A 15,448-nucleotide genomic window follows, 5' to 3' on the forward strand; every position below is an offset into this window, starting at 1 on the left:
ATTCTATTCCTGGGGACTGGATGGTCAGTTAACCATGGGTGAACACTACTGCTGCTCTTAACATTCATTAATTAAAATTAATATTGTGAACTCTGTCCTTCTGAACTCCCATTGAAGAGTTTGCTATGATTAGAACACTTAGAGTCTAGCATGGGAAGACGGGCCACAGGCAAACAATAAGTGTAACAGACTGAGTAGGTGTGGGAGATGAAAAATGCTGTGGGTAAATGACCAACACCCCCCCACACCCCCCCCACACACACACACGAGGAGACTCCAAATTAAACCCATGCAGCATCTGGCCATGGTGCTTCCAGTCAAATGCTTTGCCCTACACGTTAGTTACTGGACAAACCAGCCCCACTGGCAGCAGACGGTCCACTGCTGGTCTCAGAAGTGGGGACTTCAGCTCAGGTCATATGCTGATATTGCTGCCAGCAAGAGGCAGCTTGAGCATGTGTTCCAAGGGATAAAGCCCTGCCCACAGTGAGCGCATGCTCCCTGGAGATAGATCTAAGCAGTAGAGAGGCCATAACATAAGCGTGTGTATTAACTGAGCCCCCCCCCCCCCCACTTCTTGTAGGAGTAACTGGAAGAGGGATTCTCAGGGCCCTAGGCTGTACAGCTTGTTCACTGGCGTCATGGAGACTGCTCTCCAGTTGTAGTTGGGCCGGATGCTCTGCACTACCACCACGTCGACAACATGGCCTACAAGAGGGGTGTAGCCCACGGGGCACTTCAGTGAGCGGAAGGTGAAAAAGATGGTGTGATTCAGCACTCCTTGTCGTTTGTGGATACTAGTCACGCAGACCTGTCAAGAGAAAGCATGGCAGTGAGTGTGGGAAAACTGGGTCCCTAGGCAACCTCTGTCCCTCCACATTCTAGCTCTAAACACTTGTTGACCCACTGTGTCGCTGTGTCCTGTCCTACCTGCTACACTGCCAACACTAGGGTGTGTGTCACCTACTTCCTTCCCCGGCTCCAACCTCACACCAATTTAAGAGGAGAGTCTTCTGGTGGTCTGTCCTGCTGGTGAGAGACCACGTCCTAAATATTAGTCACCAGTGGCCATTAGGCCCTGTGGTTAATGTGGACAGATCAAGGATTGACTGACAAGGAAAAACAGCAGGAAGTGGACTATTACCACCCCTGTACCCCGGCACTCTTCAAGCACATGACATCATCTGTACCTTGTTGGAGACTCATTTCAGGCTTGCTGAACCACAGCCCCAGCCCCCGCCCCCGCCCCACTTTGCATTCCAGCTTTTCCAGCAATGTTCTCTGGACTGCTCATCTTTCTTCCAGTTGTGTTTAGAATGTCCCACATGACAGTTCTCGTGGTAAGCCCTGCGACTCAGAATTGAAGTATGTGCATGTTTATTCTCTGTTACCTTTAGTTACTTCTTTACAAAGTCCTACCATTTAAGTAAATGGGCCAAGGAGATAATTCTTCCATATGTTCCCAGCACACCCTACAGACAGCTAGTCCCAAATACCACTAAAGGAGGCTTGGAAACAAGCCAACAACATCGAAAAGCAGTTACCTCTTGCAGGCGCCTACACTTCGTGGCCTTCAATGAGTGTATTGTGAGCTTTGATGATCCTCGGTCCAAAGAATACTCAATATCTAACCAATCCCCTTCATACGGCATAAAACCTAAGATAGCTAAAAAAAAAAAAAAAATCGAGTTGAAAATTCTACCATCTACTCCAGTCTCATCTTTAGAAGGTTCTGGATGAAAGCAATTACATTTTAACTTTGGTCAAGTAAATTTCACTGGTTGCATTGACTTGTAATACCATGATAAAGTGAGTATTAGGTATAAAGTGCAGATGGCTTATAAATCTTCCAGCCAGAATTGAAATTGACAATTCTTTTGGGTTTGTTTGATTGGTTGTATTTTTGAGACAGGGCTTCTCTGCTGTCCTGGAACTCCCTTTGTAGCCCAGGCTGGCCTCGAACTCACAGATCTGCCTGCCTCTGCCTCCTGATTGCTGGGATTAAAGGTGTTTGCCACCACCGCTAGGCTCAGAAATTGCTAAGTTTTAGACATTGGTTTTGCTCCATCCCCTTAGCCGCCTCAAGTGAGCAAATGGACGATGACATCACAATCCATTTCACTGGGCAGACTGGAGGATTTACTGCCTAACTGGTCACATTCAGAGTGCTCTTTTTGAGACAGGGTCTCAAGTATTCCAGACTGTCTTCAGACAGACTAATTCTCTTTCCTTTTCTCCCTTCTCTCTTTTCTCCCTCCCTCTCCTCTGTCTCTTCTCTCTCCCCTTTCTCTCTCTCTCTCTCTCTCTCTCTCTCTCTCTCTCTCTCTCTCTCTCTCTCTCTCTCTCTCTTCTCTCTTCTCTCTTCTCTCTCTCTCTCTCCCCTGTGTCCCTCTCTTCCTCCCTACCTCCCTTTCTCTCTACCCCCTTCTTTTCTATCCTTTCTCTCATTCCATCTATCTCCCTCTCCGTCCCTCTTCCTCCCTTCCTATCTCCCATTTCTCCCACTCTCCCTTTCTCTGTCTCCTCTATTCCTTTCTTGCCCCCTGCTCCCTTCCTCCTCCCCATACACTCTCCCCTTCATTCTCTCTCCCTCCCTTCTCCTCACTGCCTATCTCTCCCTGTCTCCCATGTCTCTCTTCCCTTCCCCTCCCCCATTATCTATCTCCTTCATTCTCTATTGTTTTTTTAAAGATTTATTTATTTATTGTGTATATAGAAGAGGGTGCCAGATCTCATTACAGATGGTTGTGAGCCACCATGTGGGTGCTGGGAATTGAACTCAGGACCTCTGGAAGAACAGTCGGTATTCTTAACCTCTGAGCCATCTCTCCAGCCCCTTCATTCTCTATTTTTCTCTCTTCTCTACATCTCCTCCCTTTTTACTTCTCCATTCCCCTTTCCCTTTGTCTTTCTCACTCTCTATCTCTCCCCCTCTCACTTTCTCTCTGTCCCTCTCTCTCCCTTCTCTCTCTCCAGCTCTCTCCCCTATTCTATCCCTCCCGCCTCTCTCCTTCCCTCCTCTTTTCCTCTATCACTCTCTCATCTCCCTCTCTCTACCCCCTAAGCCTCTCCTCTTTTCTTCCCTCTCTGTCCTTCTCTCTCTTTGCCTTTCTGTCTCCCTCTCAGTCCCTCTCTCTACACGCCTCTTGCTATTTCCCTCCTCAAATCATTTCTTTCCTCTCTCACTGCCTCTTTCTCTCCCGTCTCATTTCCCTCCTCCTCTCTTGCTTTCTCCCCGCTCTCATTTTATCCCTCACCCTGCCTCTCTAGCTCTCTGCCTCTCTGTATAGACACAGGGGTGGTAGGAACCAGACTCAGGGTTTCTGCAGAGAAGTATGAGCTCTTACGACCTGCTCCATCTTTCTGACCACAGCACATCTTAATGTTTTGAAAAATGCTTTCTCTGTGACTCAGAAACATCTGTAACTCCAGGTCCAGGGGATCCAACACTCTCTTCCCAACTCTGTAGGCAACTGTACTCATGTACACAGATGAAAACACATGCACACACACACACACACACACACACACACACACACAAACAATTTAAAAAAACGTTAAAAAATGTAAAGATTTGTATGCACTTGTAATAATTTTGCTATCAGAGTTAAATACCCACATGAATGAAAATGTTGTCCACATTTTACTCTCTGCATTCAACTAATGAATGACACCTAGCACCTGGCAAATGAGAGTGTGATGTTTCCGAGCATTACCTGTTCCTAGCTGCATTGCACTTTACTTTCCGCGCCCAAGATCATTCACAAATAACAAAGAATCCCTGAGTGCAGCAGAATGTGCTGTAGCCAAACCAATGTCAGCACTGATCCCTCAAAATGTTAAACAGGACCCGTCGTTAAAGTAGCAATCAAACCTTTAGAAATGCTGTCCAGATAGAAGTAGTATTCATCCGCTAGGCAGATATTATCTTTCCTCACGTGGGAAACACACACGGATAATTCATGGATCTTGGAGTATGGTTCTCTAGGCCTGTCATCTTCGATTAAAACACAAACCTACAAGATGGGGAAGCGGCAATAAAAACATGATCAAAATCAAAATGGAAACGTGGATGTCTAAAACACTGCCTGTGGAAGGACTGAGCTAGGAAAGGCCCTGAGGGAATCGAAGATTCCAGATTTAAGACATCCTCCTTTGTTGCAAACAGCTTGGCTCATTGGGAAGTCTTTCTCCACTGGGCTCTTTCCAGCTGTCATTACCAATTCCATGATTATTTCCCTCAATTTGGCTTTCTTGAGGAATGAAGTACCAGGAACTTGTCTATTCACTACCACCCTGTTAGTCTCTAGGTAGATGATCCACTGCACCACAGACCTGTCTGTGCCCAGATGCCACACAACTTGATAGCCATGGTGCCCAATGATCCTACCAGAAACCTCATGTCCAGGACCCATTATCATAATTCCCATTCCCTTAATACAACAGGGAAAGCAGACCAATTCAGTTGTTTGTGAGGACGGTAGAAGCAGCCTTTCAATACAATATAGGCACAAAGGTTTCTCCACTTTGTGGGAAGGGAAAACAGTGAGATATTCATCCTTCTCTGTGTGTGCGTATAGTTGACCACAGTCTTGTTGAATGTTCAGATGTAAATAAACTCTGATAGGAAAAAGGACCGTAATACATGGGTGAGTTAGGTATTGGTGTAAGATTCTCTGTGTATTCCTACTGAACACATGGGCAAGAAGAGCTGTATTTAACACTGATTGTCAAAAGGTCAAAAAGGTGTTGATGGGACAATGGGCCACGAAGCCTTCCTGTGTTCCTTTTCTTAAGAGTCCAATTTGCTTGCTATGCAAACAGTAACAATGTCCCTGATTGAAAGAAAATGAAAATGTAAGAAAAAAAATGGATGTATTCTCCTGAAGACCTCCACCAGTTCCCAAGAGAATTTTTAGGCTGCTTTTCCCTTCTAAGATTTGCAAGGCTTTGGATGTTCAGAGCCCTTCCTTGCAAGTACTGTGAAAGAGACAGTCTGGTGCTAGGAGATCAATTAGTGTAGCAATGTTAGCAGGTAATTTCATCAAATCTCTTCTCTGTGCTATAGTTCAAGACTCTCTAAACTTTACAACTTGGGGATCTCACAGCCCCAATGGGAGAAGCCAGTGGATTGTCAGTGTTACCTCAGTAAGTGTTTTCTGAAAGACAAACACACACAGCATTTGAGATAACACTTCCACTTTTGTGAATGCATCCTTGAACACACATATTTTACCTGACAAAACACAGTTGCAAGATGCTGTTGTGTCTAATGCTTATCACTGTTGATCCTTCTGTTTGAACACTGGGACAACATAGGATTTTACAATGTAAAACATAGAACTCGGGGGTGGGTATGGTAGCATAGACTCCACAGGCTGAGGGTGGAGGATTCCAGGAGTACCTGGACACCTAGGCAGTACAGTGACACCCCCCCCATACTTGTTCTCTCTCTCTCATTCTCTCTCTCTCTCTCTCATACACACAAAGACACACACACATAGAGAGAGAGAGACACAGACAGAGACAGAGACAGAGAGACAGAGAGAGGGAAACAAAGAAGAGCCTGCAGCTGCAGGGGACTTTGAATTTCATGACAGCCACTATATGGGCGCTGGAGAGGTTAGTTTGTTTAAATGGCAATAGCAAGGTTGAAGGTCCATGGGAAATGAGTCTTCCCAACCTATGCCAAGCTTACTTCGGTTGCTCTCAAGTCAAATGATAGTGGATCTTCCTCCACAAATGCAAGGACTTTATCTCCGACTTGCACACGCAAAGGGCTGACCATAGCATCAATGCTGAAGAAGACACAGTTCTCGATCCAGCCATAGTCGTCCCCACAGCTTGTCACAGTACCCTTCACAATCTTGGTGTTGGGTTCCCCTGTGGATGGGGACACGGCAGGTGCCATCAATTAATCTCACATTCAAAATCCCATTCCAAAGAATCCTCCCCAAAGATGACATGGTACAAAAAACGTCCTTCTTCAAATAGAATGCTTCTAGTTTGAGGAGCCCATGCAAGGGGCTGGAAGCATGAGGGGGACCTCTGCAGGATTCTGGAGGCAGAATGTCCAGGTTCAAATCCTGCCTTTGCCATGCTCTATACAGGAGGACCCTGGTTAAGGGTGGGAGTTGGAAACTAGATAGCCTTGGTTATAACCACAGTGTCCTTCATTCATGGTCTGTCCCCAGTACTTTTCTTGCCCTCTCTGACCATGTTGTGCAATTATGTCTCCTGATGTCTGTTGTGCACATTAACTGGTACAAACAGGTCAACCTCGTACAACTGTGAGTGTCCTGTACACCTTAGAGTTCAAGGTCCATGGGTAGACATTCTTTCCAGGACCACAATTACTGTCAAGTGTTGTCTAATAAGTCACCACAGTGAGAGACAGCCTGTGGAGAGTTTAAAGACTCATCTGAGACAGGCCTGTGGGCACAAGTCTGTAAAGCCAGCTACTTGGGAGAATGACAGAGAGGAATCAAAGGTTCAAGGCCTTCCTAAGCTGCAAATCAAGTCCCAGACCATGCTGGGCAACACAGTGTGTCGTCCTTGAGTTAGAATGCCAATGTGAGGAAAGGACCGTGTTGAAGTTCAGGTGCACAATGTCTGCCTAGCATACAGAAGACCTTAGGCTCCAGCCCAGCACTCCATCCAGACAATTAATAGAATGGATTTGGTTTCTAGACAGGCCTAGGGCTCATTCAGTATGCAGCTTAGGTTGGCATCAAATTCTGACCCTCCTGCCCTCACAAAAGGCTGAAGGATAGGCATGGCAAGACCGAGGCTTCCCTTGAAGGATTGCTCATGAATATTAAGCACATGCTTTGCACGTAGAAAGAGCAGACACAAGTTCGAATGACTTCAGAGCTTGGATGCCATTCACCTCAGCAAAGCTTCTTACATTGTCCTAGATTGCCACCCACGCACAGGTCTTCACCCATTCTGCTTGAGTGTACGCTAAATGTGAGATTCGAGTTGCAGGGAACAGAGTGATCATCATTAAGTCATGCCCCTGATCTCCCCTACTTGGCAAAGAACTGGGACTGACTCCCTTGTTGCCTCAAATACAAGCCAGGATGAGAACCAAGACTGAATCTGAATCCACGATCAAATGTGGGTGCCTTCCTGCTCCCAGAAGTAGAAGAAATGCTTCTGGCAAAGGTCCACCAAGAGGATCTGGTACACGGTTCAATGTTCACCTAACTCACGGGTACCTGGGGACACCCTTCCAGTCAACAGCCACTGAGGACAGCTGCAGACCTCTCCTGATCTTTTGCCCCCTGTGCTCACAGCTGAGGAAAGCCTTTCTGAGGTGTCTCCTGCAGTGAAGTTTGGGCACCGAGGGTACCCGGGGAGTACCTTCCAGACGTTCCCAGTTTCTTTCAACAGAATCAATCTTCCACTGCAAGAAGTAAACTATGCTTCGGAACAGCCTGCTGATACCACAGTCGGAGCATTCACTGTAATAGCAGCATGAAGGCCTAGACCTTGTGATCCCCATGGTGTTATCTCCTGATTTTCTGCCTCATTCCTGGGAGATGGTACCAGATGGCTACTGGGCAGCCCTCAGGACTCTCAGGCTCATCCTACCACCCCAGCAGCTGGGCAGAATTTTGGTCCATAGCCTCTCCAGAGATCCTGGGAACCAGCTGGCATTGTTCCACCCACCAACCAATGAGAGCCCTGCATGTGCTCACAATGCCCCACTGGCCAATGGCAGGCACTGAGAGAGAAAACATGGATCCTCCTGCTCATTATGCCCCTACCATAGGACCATCATGGAAATGTACTGACCTGTGAATGATGGACTGCTTTGTTTTATATGGTTGTTTACTCTTTTGGGGGCCTGCCACCCACTTTCTAAATAAATCACACATGAAAGCTTATTCGTAATTATGAATGCCTGGCCTTAGTTTGGCTTGTTTCTTACCAGTTTCCTTTTTCTTTAAATCTTACACTTACTCAGGGGCATGCTGTGTAGCTGGGTGGCTGGTCCCTGATGTCCTCCTCCTTCTCTGGCTCCTAGATCTCCCCTCCCAGGATTCTCCCTCTATATATTCTCTCTGCCTGCCTGCCCTACCTATCCTTTTTCACATAGGCACAGTAACAGAGCTTCACAGAGTTGAACAAATGCAACACACACACACACCACACACACACACACATACACACACACACACACACACACACACACACACACACACACACACCAAAAACAAAAACAAAAAAACCATCTTAAAATAATGTTCTACTGCACTGGGCTAGTCAAAGAATGGTTGGAAAGTTATTATTGCAATGTTTCCTGGGAAGACCAGAGCTCTGGCATAGGTGCTGTGGGAGAAAGGGGTCCCTGGGGGCACACACATTTTCCAATGTGCACTCAGTGTGAAGATGGGCCGATAAGTGGTTAGATGGTTTTGAACAGAGTCTGTGGTGGTGGCAGCAGTAGTGTTGGGGTTCATGTGACAAAGGGACAGTTTGGCAAGGTAGTGTTCATGAAGGCGTGTGGCTCCAGGAGGTAAGTCACTTAGGAGCCTTGTAGGGTGCCTGGGATCATGGTCTTGTGAGTAGGTCACATCTGAGCCATGGTCAACATTGGCCATTTAAGCTGGAGCTGCTTTGATGGAGATCAGTCGTGATTATCATAGAACCCCCCAATTCTCATTGCTACCAGCCATTCACTGTTAGCCTTAGTATGCAAGAAACCTGATGTGCAGTTTACCTTTCCTCATTTGGTTACCAAGTCCCTGGGGGCCACAGACTCAGCTAAACTTCGAATTAGTGAATAAAATAGGCAATTGTCTTTGCCCTGTGACTTAATTTTCTTGTACCTGAGGAAAGCCCACCTGATGCAAAGGTTGACAAAAAGGAGTAAAACACCCCCCCCCCCCCCCGTGGAAGGTCCTCAGAGGAAAGCCAATACATAAACACCCTTTGGGAATGAGGCTTATTATACTAGCAGGACTTCAAGGACGTGACCGAGTATCGTGGTGGAAAGGAGAACATTAGATAGAAGAAAACATAAGAGACAGAATAACATTATCCTTTACTTTACAGCTGATATGCACTTATGAGTGAGTACATACCATGTTTGTCTTTCTGAGTCTGGGTTACCTCGCTCAGTATGATTTTTTCTAGTTCTGTGCATTTGCCTGAGAATTTCATGAAGCCATTGTTTTTAATAGCTGACTAATACTCCATTGTGTAAATGTATCACATTTTCTTTATCCATTCTTCTGTTGAGGGGCATCTAGGTTGTTCCATTTCTGGCTATTAGGAATAAAGCTGCTGTGAACATGGTTGAGCATGTACCCTTGTGGTACGTTTGAGCATTCCGTGAGTATATATATGCCCAAGAGTGGTATAGCTGGGTCTTGAGGAAGAAGGATAATCATGCTACAATCCATAGACCCAGAGTAGCTAAATAACAAGAATGACTCAAGAGGGGATACATGCAACTCCCTGGAGAGGGGAAATAGAATAGATTTCTTGGGTGCCTGGGGACATGTGTGCATGGGAACAGGGGGGATCAGGTGGGAAAGACAACTGGAACTGGGGGGCTCTTCAGGGGTGAGATGGAAACCTAGTGCAATGGAATGGAAACAAACTCCCAGGAATCTGCTAGGGTTATCCTGGGGAAGAGTGTTAGGATCCTGGACATGCGAAGCTTGGGGGTCTTGCATCTTACATTATCAACACTAGCAAATACATACCCGCAGTGTGGTCACACGATCCCTGCCTTAAAAAGCCAGACAAGGACCCCTACCCCCTCTCTCTGTTCCCTCTCTGCCCTCTGCTCTGTTCTGCTCTGCTCCACCCCACAGACCTGGATCCCCTCTTTCTTCCCCCCTTTCCCTCCTAATAAAGCTCTAGAAAGCACCATTGGGTTCTGTCATGAACCTTTACCTTTCCATGTGGTAACCAGTGCAGCCAACAATACCACAACCAGAACCATGTAAGTATCAAAAAGTCCTAGCAATGCGGGATACAGAGTCTGAACCAACCACCTTCTGACACCAAGAAAGGCTTCCAGTGGAGGGATTGGGACACCAACCCAGCCACAAAGCCTTTGACCTACACTCTGCCCTGCCTGTAAGATGTGCTGGGGTAAATGTGGGGCAGAACTTCTGGGAGTGGCCAACGTATGGTCCAACTTGAGACCCATGACACATGAAGGAGCCTACACCTGACACACTGCGGGGAGGACCAGGAACCCGAGGCAGGACAGCCCAGAGACCTAGGATAGAAACATACATGACCTGCAATACAAAAAAAAAAGTCAGTGAAATGGATGCTATCCTCTGCGACTGAAGCCTAGCATTATCATCATCATCACCAGAGAGGCTTCACCCAGCACTGATGGGGGCAAATGCAGAGACCCACAGCCAAACATTAGGCAGAGCTCAGAAGTCCTGCTGAAGAGGAGGAGGAAGAAGGAGCATGGGGCCAGAGGTGTCAAGGACATCACAAGAAAATGGCCCACAGAATCAACTAACCTGGACTTTAGGGGCTCACAGAGACTAAACCAACAACCAGGGAGCCTGCATGGATCTGACGTGGTCCTCTGCCTAGATGTTACAGTTGTGTGCTTGGTGTTCTTGTAGACAACTAACAGTGGGAACAGGCTGTTTCTGACTCTTGGCCTGCTTTTGGCACGCTTTTCCTCCTTCTGGGTTGTCTCTTTCAGCCTTGGTGTTAGGTGAATGTGCCTGGTCTTGTTGTACGTGATTTGCCATATTTAGTTGATAAACCTGGGATGCCTGTCCTTTCTGAAGGGGAACAGAGGAGAAGTGGGTCTGGGGTAGGGAGGTAACTGGGAGGAGAGGAGGGAGGGGAAACTGTAGTCAGGATGTAAGACATGAGAGAAGACTAACTAAAGAAATAAAAGAGTGAGAATACCCTGGACACGGTGGCAAATGCCTTTCCATTCCAGAGGCCGGACCAGCAGACCTCTGTGAGTCTGATGCCAACATGGTGGACATACTGATGTCCAGGCCAGCCGGGACTCTGTAGTGAGACTCTGATTCAAAAAGCAGAGAACAGGACTGAAAATGTGAAAGATCTGGAGAGAGAGAGAGAGATGGCAGGGGAAGGCCAGCCAGAGGAGACTTTCACAGAGCATCCTTCAGCTCCAGACTGACTCCACTAACACTCTCCCAGTGGAAGCTCTGATCAGACAGACACCAGAAGAAATTCAAAGTCTGACCTTAGAACGATTGAACAGTGGCAAGAAAGTTTCACGTCACGTGAGTTCATGTCACTTATGTGACTGGAAGCATGTGGAAGTCAGGTGCCATATTTGACAGATCTCAAGCCTCAAGAAATACTGCTCCTTTTTTCAATTTAACATAATTTCTTTTTTGACTCTTTGGGAATTTCACAGCATGCACCCCAGTTCCACTCATCTCCCGGTCCCTTCATATCCTCCCATCCACCCATTTAGTAGCCTCCCAAGAATGAAAAAAAAATCAAACCAAGACAAAACAAGCAACCAAGGGGACAAACAAAAAGAAAAACAAAAACAAAATGCAACAACAAAAATACCCTCTTCAGTGCTCCATCTTTCCTGCCTGTCCACACCTCTTCATTTGTCCTGGTGGCTTTGGGAGCCTCGGGGTGTCACACAGTATTTAGCCTTTTGTCCAATCAGCCTTACTAGCCAATGTTCATTGCCATGAGTCCCTGGCCTGGACAAGGCCTCTGGTTTCTGGCACACCATCATCACTGGATTCTCACCGGAACTCCTCTTAGATACCCTGTGACCTCTCCGAGTAATGGAGGTATTGATGTTATCATTCCACAGGAGCAGTCCCTTCACAAGCTCCAGCAGGTCCTGGATGAGGTAGATGTAAGGGTGAACCAACCCCAGGCCCGGCTGTGGGCCTGGGTGGTAGCTGAGCTAGTCATTCCAGGCCATCAGGCCACCACCCTCAGGCAAGGGCGGAGCCAGGTCCCCTATGACCATGCCATCAAAGTGAACTCTCCTCTACGTGTGGTGAGGGTTGGGGCCCTCTCTGCTGAGCACAAGGGGAGGGGGGCAGCTCTCCTAATGCAATGTCCAGTGAGGAGCAGAGCCCACTATGTTAGGGCCAGAGAAGGGCAGAGCTGGCTCAGAATGGCCCTCTGACTCCATCACCCGTGATTCCCATGGCCCCCTGAGGTGACATGGGCTACAGGCACCAACACTGCAGACCCCATTTGCAGCAGGACCACAGACCCAGACATGGTCCTCAGCAGCAATTGGGTCGGGATGACATCCTGGCTCCTGGTGGAAACACAGACTATCCGGATCAGGATGGCTCTGGTGACAGCATGCCCCATCCCCCACATCAACAGGGCACAGGTTTGGGCCCTGACCCTGGGCCTCCATGTAACCTTTGTTGGAGGCATGTCCCCAGCTACAGCGGGACAACAGACCCAGACACCGTCCTTGGCAGCATCCAGTTCTGGATATCACCATGGCCCCAGGTGGCAGTGAACACCACTCAGATCTACAGGGCCCCAGAGGCAACATGGTCCTCAGACACTAACATGGCCACAGATCTCATGCATCCACATGGTCTTCCACAGCCACAGGAACCTCAGAAGTCAACAGAAACCCTGGCTGCTATAGGGCCCCGGACCCAGTCATGGCCCTCTGCTATAGCTCCAGCCTGGATGTCACCATGGCATCAGGTAGCAACAGTACGTGCCATTTAGATCTAGATGGCCTGGGATGCAGCATGACCCTAGACACCAACACGGTCCAGGTACCTGAAGAGACCCCAGACAACCATGGAGCTCTCCTTTGCAACAGGGCCACAGATGTCGCCTCTGCCAGTGGCTGCTGGATGGCCTTGGACCCAGAGACCAGCCCTTGGCAGCAGCTTGGGCCTGGACAACAGTGGCAGTACAGGTCACCAAGATCAGCACGGCTCTGGCACAACGGTCTTTGGACACCCATGTGGGCATTGCCCGCAGCCCCAGACACTGGGCATCCTGTGGCCTTTAATGGCACCCGGGACATTATTGCTTCTTAACTGTGGCAGAGAGAGTTGCAGGAGGTGTGGCCTGATTTAGGCTTTGGGACCAGGTCCAGTAGTGGAGGTCCATGTTCTAACACAGGGTCTCAAGCATCTTTCACCAGGTACGACTGACCATTAGAACCAGGAGGTCACTCTACCCATCTCACCTAAATGCACAGCACAGACACAATCTGATCACTGTCACTCTTGACTCCTCCTCTCCCACAGCTGCTCAGGAGGCCATGGCTCCTCAGGGAATCATTACTTTGTCATGTTGTGAAATGTCACCATCCCTTCCCACATTTATCTCAGAACATGTCTCTTTTTCCCTTGACCCATATATGCGCTGCTGAACAACGCTACACTGAAAAGGATGTAAAAACCCTCTGTGGGGTGGCAGAACCCACAAATGGAGGAAGAGGAGAGACAATCTGTCCACCAGGTTCAAGTGAGGGCTGTCAGTTTGGGTCTAGTGACCATAAAACACAAGGGCTCTAAGTGCCCGCCTCAGGAAGACCTGATGCATGGTTAAGCACAAACCAGGATGTCTGTGGTCCCTGCCTTCACTTTGCCCCTCTCCCCTTCACTGTGGGTCACTTGTTTACTTCCTTGTAGAGACGTGTTACTCACTCACAGAGTGTCTCTCCTGAGATCTGTGATGCCTGACCTGTGTCATTCCTGTATAAGGTTGAAGGTACAGAGCTGAGTCACTGTCCTCAGGCTCCAGTCACCTGGAATTGCGGACAAAGGCAGGCTTTCCTGTAGGACAGACTACCCCCAAGATGTGAACAACTATGGGTGACAGACGGTCTACATCCTGGCACAGACCATTTAGAGGAACCAGATTGGACCACTCCAGTGGGATTAGGAGAGTCATGCTTTCTCCTAGATCTGGGCCTGGCATGCGCATGGGTCCCACTGCTACATTCACCACACTGCCTCATTGCTACTGGCATGCTGACCTTTGCTCAAACGTGGGCACGCACGCACGTGTGTGCTCACAAACACTCACACACCAGGCTCACATTCTGGCCACAGAAGAGGCAGTGATGCCTCCCCCCCAACCTCTGCCCCTGGAGCCTGCCTGGGTCTCAGGGCCTCTCCAAGGGCTCCACAGAAGTCCCTAGGGCCCTGACATGGAACTGAAACAAGAAGTTGCCACCAAGCTGTTCTCAGGAGGATCAGGGAAGGTGGTCACGAGCACACCCACTCTCCCTGGCCTGAAGAGACCTTCTGGAACAACCAAGGGCGCCATTCTACTCCTAACGAACACGGAAATCAGCAGCCAGCCACTCCCAGGACTTCTCCCTCTCCCCTATATGTACTACTCCATGTCATTTCTCCTCGACACTGGTCAATCTCAGGAATGCTGCATGCCCCGCCCGGGACACCCTGAACTGGGCTCATAGCCTCTTCTGGTAACACTCCACGGGTGACCCTGAGGTGGGATCCGTACACACATCCTTCAGATGCCCACTTCAAGGAGCAATTCAGGAGGCACACAGGCAGAGAGGGTGCTGAGGGCTGGGAGAAGAGCTGGTGGGTAGGAGTGGCACCCCAGAACTACCCTCAGGAAGTAGTGAGCACTATGGGAAGAATGCCTGCCTCCAGGGAAGTTGACACCAGAAGAATCAGAATGTCCACAACAGCAGAACTGTGTACAGAGACCACGGACACAGATGTGCCTTTTCAAGTCCCACACGGTGAAAAGAGGTGTCAGAAAAACAGAGCATGGACCCCAGTGCATGCACTACTAGTCAGGTCTAGGAGGCCATACACACAAGTGCTGAGGTGTACACCATACAAGATTTCCAGGCGCTCCCGGGAGAACTCCAAGGCTCTCCCCATCCTTGTGAAATCAGTCTCACCAAGAAGGGCCCCCCAACGCTCACTACAGCCTTGTCTTTGCAGTTTCCACACTTCTGCCTCCTGCCCTGTGTTCTGGACTTAGGCAGTGCCCAGAGCAGAGCAAGGGCCTAGGAGTACCCAGGCTAGCTAGGGATTCCTGCTCACAAGCTGTGGGAAGGTCATGGGGAACTCCCAGAGAGCACTTCCCAGGTCTGCCTGTCTTCACCACAGGAGGTGGACACAGTGGTGCTTATACCACCTCACAGCTCGTGATCAGGCTGAACTCCACAGGCTCCTCGGTCTCCCCCACCCCCGACATTTCCACACTTATCAAAGCAACAGTCCATACTTCCTTGCTGGGTCCTCTGTACCCCGGCTCTCAGATGAAGCAAACTGTCACACCCCATTTGTCATTGCAGCATTGTGTTTCCTTCCCACTCACTCCTGCCTGGTGATCCAAGACTTCCAGCGAGTGGTCTGCTGATGTCAGCTTGGGACTAGGGCAGGAAGCATGAGGGCTGTGACAGGGGCAGCTATTCCAACAGCTTAGGCCAAATCTCATTTCTGTGTAGTCCTACACCACAAGGATG

At 48.8% G+C, this 15,448-nt stretch overlaps 1 protein-coding gene across 1 annotated transcript; it reads right to left on the reverse strand.

Moving 5' to 3' along the window:
- Nucleotides 1-569: 569 nt before the first annotated feature.
- LOC102919403 (cancer/testis antigen 55) lies at nt 570-7,530 on the reverse strand. Its single transcript, XM_016000863.3, has 5 exons — nt 7,366-7,530; nt 5,699-5,883; nt 3,875-4,016; nt 1,545-1,666; nt 570-811 (listed from the first exon to the last, which is right to left on the reverse strand). The coding sequence occupies exons 1-5, from the start codon at nt 7,505-7,507 to the stop codon at nt 605-607; spliced, it is 798 nt and encodes a 265-aa protein (XP_015856349.2). The 5' UTR covers nt 7,508-7,530; the 3' UTR covers nt 570-604.
- Between the last annotated feature and the right edge of the window lie 7,918 nt (nt 7,531-15,448).

This window comes from Peromyscus maniculatus, chromosome X, assembly GCF_049852395.1.
Source record: "Peromyscus maniculatus bairdii isolate BWxNUB_F1_BW_parent chromosome X, HU_Pman_BW_mat_3.1, whole genome shotgun sequence".
Lineage (NCBI taxonomy): Eukaryota > Metazoa > Chordata > Mammalia > Rodentia > Cricetidae > Peromyscus > Peromyscus maniculatus.